The following is a 3,417-nucleotide window of genomic DNA, read 5'->3' as shown; positions in this document are numbered from 1 at the left end:
AAATTTTATATTAAAAAATAATCTAACAGATTGTGTCCTTAACAGTTATAGCTTTATAAACCCTCTTGACACATCCAGTTTCCGTGGCTAGTGGTGAGCGAAGCTTCTCAAAACTCAAACTGATAAAAACATTTTTGAGAACCTCTATGCAGCAAAAAAGACTTGCTGGATTAGCTATTCTGTCAAGTGAACATGATATTGCGAAAAACATTGAACTGACAGAACTTGTTTCTACATTTGCAAAAACAAAAGCGCAAAAAGTGAAGTTTTGAAATTATTTATTAATATATTATAAAGTTACACGAATATACGTTTATTTATGATTATGCATATATTCATCTGAATGTAAATACAAATGTGAAAGTAAGTTGAAGGAGGGGGTGGAGGGGTGGGGGCGCAGTGTTTCAGATTCGCCTAGGGCGCCAAATACTCTGGCGCCGGCTCTGGCTTTAGCATATATATTATATATATTATTATTTTAAAATCATCAATAAATACGAGTTTTTCTTGATACTAAATTTATTTTTTTTAATAATTTTTTGCTGGATTGTTGTGACCAGCGTCTTCAGCTGAAAAGTTTTAAAACGACAGTTCTATTATATGTCAATGGGATCTTTTTCTGACGTAAATACGCCAAAAATGGTGTCCAAAATTTTGTTGCCACATATTGTCCCTCATCTAAACAATTGATACTATTTTTTCAGGGGCACATTGGTGGTATTGTATTTCAAGTGCCTCACGAACTTTCCATTCGAACTTTTTAGCATCGACTTTTAGAATTCGTTGTTTTTTGGTTGTTGGCGACGCCGCATTTGTAACCAAAATGATATAAAAGCAACGTTGGTGGTCAATGTTGGACCAACGCAACGTGCAGCATTGTTCTAAGGTTTTATCAACGTATGTGTGCTAGCTGGGTATATTAGATATCGTCGATATATTAGTTATCGTTGATAAGTTAGATATCGTCGATATATTATATATCGTCGTTATATTAAATATTGTCGATAAATTAGATAGTTTGTAATAAATAATGTAATATAAAGTTATATTTGTTAGGTATGAATAACATTTGATTAAATAAGTAAATAATTAATGTTTTATTCATGTTTTAAATGTTTTGAACAAAATTAAACTGTCCACTACATACAGAAAATAGAGAAATGGCGCTTCGAGTAAAGTTCAAAATCTTTTTTTCTTGTATTTTCTTAATGTTTTGTTTTATTATTTATCGCTCATTTACAGACAAATTTTATCAATTTTACATCGTAACACCGAGGATAGAACAACTTTTAATTGAAAACACAAATTCATTAAACGATCTAAAAGAAATAATAGTAAGCAAAATATTTCCAAGAAATTTCAGCGAATACTTTCTAACGGTATACGAGTCGCAAAGTGTGAATACACTTGCAACAAACAACTATATAGCATCTAAAGTTGAAAGTTTAGAGTCTATTGAAAAAAAAGAAAAAAATGTTTTAAGTCATATAACATTTGATGGAGTGAAAAAACAAAATGTTTCCTACACTATCTTGTTTCTTATATCTTCACACACTAGACATGCAAACCGTAGAAATATTATACGGCGTACGTGGGGGAACCCTTTATCTTGGGTAGAAACTAATTGGAAAGTAGTTTTTTTATTAGGATACGAAGAAAACATTCAGTTAATGGAAAATGCGAAACAAGAAGCAACACAAAACGAAGATATTGTTATTGAAGATATTAGAGAAAACTTTTATGATCTTGCCAAGAAAGTCATCATCGGGTTAACTTGGGCTAAAAAATATATAAAATTTAAAAACATTCTAAAAGGAGACGATGATACTTTTATGAACATTGATAACATTATAAAGTTTGTTACGAAAAATCATATTTTAGAAGGATATTTTGGACAGAAAATGGAAAAACAGCCGGTAGAAAGAAATGGTCGGTACAAAGTTACTGTAGAAGAACATAAAACAAATTATTATGATCCTTATTGCTCTGGAGGTGGATTTATTTTAACAAACTATAGCGTCTACAAAATATTAGCAAACATCGACATAACAAACACTTTACGAATAGACGATGCACATGTTGGAGAGGTTGCTTTTAAAGCAGGTTTGGAGCTTATTCAATTTTGATTATTTGCAGTAAAAGTTAGAATATTATTTTGTCAAAATGTTTTTTGTATCAAAACACAAATCTAATGTAATAGCAATCAATACTTATTTTAAAAAGAAATTTCAGGTAAAAAAATTAAAAACTGAAGCTAAAACGGCTCAGTGTGTCCCCTTCTCAACATTTATTTTAGGCTCAAATAACTACAGATTTTACAAAGTATCCTTAGCTAAAATAACCATGAACATACAAAAGTTTGTTGTATGCTCTATCACAAAGTTACTTATTTTAAACACCCAAAACTGTTTTTGGCTCTCACAAGCATACTACCTTGTAAGATTTTTAAAAAATGTATATATATATATATATTTATATATATATATATATATATATATATATATATATATATATATATATATATTTATATATATTTATATATATATATACATATATATATATATATATATATATATATATAAATATATATATATATATATATATATATATATATATACTATATATATATATATATATATATATATATATATATATATATATATATATATATATATATACATTATATACACACTATGGTATATATAATGTACCTTTTCTTTAGGCATCATTGCAAAGTCAATTGAAGGGTTTTTTATGTGGAATGATTGGTGTGAATACAAAAAAGGGATAATGGTTTCACATCCATCAAATGAAGAATGTATTAGTTTTTTATTAAAAAGATCGTTAATTGACAATGGTAAACATCAACGAAATGCAGTTTTAGAGAGTCAAAAGTTTTATAAGGCCAAAAAACTAAAATAGAAACTTCAAAAGTTTAATAAAAACTATATTAACTTTAACAAATTAATATTAAAAAAATGTAGTCATATCAATCTATATAAACAACATAAAATTTTTTTATGAAACAGTGAAATATTTTATATAAACTTATTGTTTTTTAAATCTACACTTTTTTTCAATGGACTGTTCTCTCTATTAGAAAAAAAGCGCAATTCATTTTGGTTTTTGAGCTGATAAAAATTAAATAAATGTTATGCCCACAGTGTTATAAAATGGGTTCTAACCTTGACTTTCTGACCCGAGAAAACCCTTTTTTTAGAAGCCAAATTTCAGTTTTAACCGACATAAACCATAATTTTCGAGTTTTCCGTCAAAAACCGACAGAATATAGTACAAAATATAGGTTATTCCAATAAATATGAACTAGGGAAACAAAAAGACATATTCTGAGAGTGTTTATCGTGTATCTAATATGAAAATTATGCTTTAAAATAAATATTCTAATACAAGAAAAAA

At 27.5% G+C, this 3,417-nt stretch overlaps 1 protein-coding gene across 1 annotated transcript; it reads left to right on the top strand.

Moving 5' to 3' along the window:
- The first annotated feature begins 1,125 nt into the window (after positions 1-1,125).
- Positions 1,126-3,163, top strand: LOC100204380 (beta-1,3-galactosyltransferase 1). Its single transcript, XM_065787570.1, has 2 exons — positions 1,126-2,103; positions 2,723-3,163. The coding sequence occupies exons 1-2, from the start codon at positions 1,161-1,163 to the stop codon at positions 2,920-2,922; spliced, it is 1,143 nt and encodes a 380-aa protein (XP_065643642.1). The 5' UTR covers positions 1,126-1,160; the 3' UTR covers positions 2,923-3,163.
- The last annotated feature ends 254 nt before the right edge of the window (positions 3,164-3,417 follow it).

This window comes from Hydra vulgaris, chromosome 01 (assembly GCF_038396675.1).
Source record: "Hydra vulgaris chromosome 01, alternate assembly HydraT2T_AEP".
In the NCBI taxonomy this organism is placed as follows: domain Eukaryota; kingdom Metazoa; phylum Cnidaria; class Hydrozoa; order Anthoathecata; family Hydridae; genus Hydra; species Hydra vulgaris.
The sequence above is the reverse complement of the archived record's forward strand: the minus strand, read 5'-3'. Positions and strand labels throughout refer to the sequence as shown.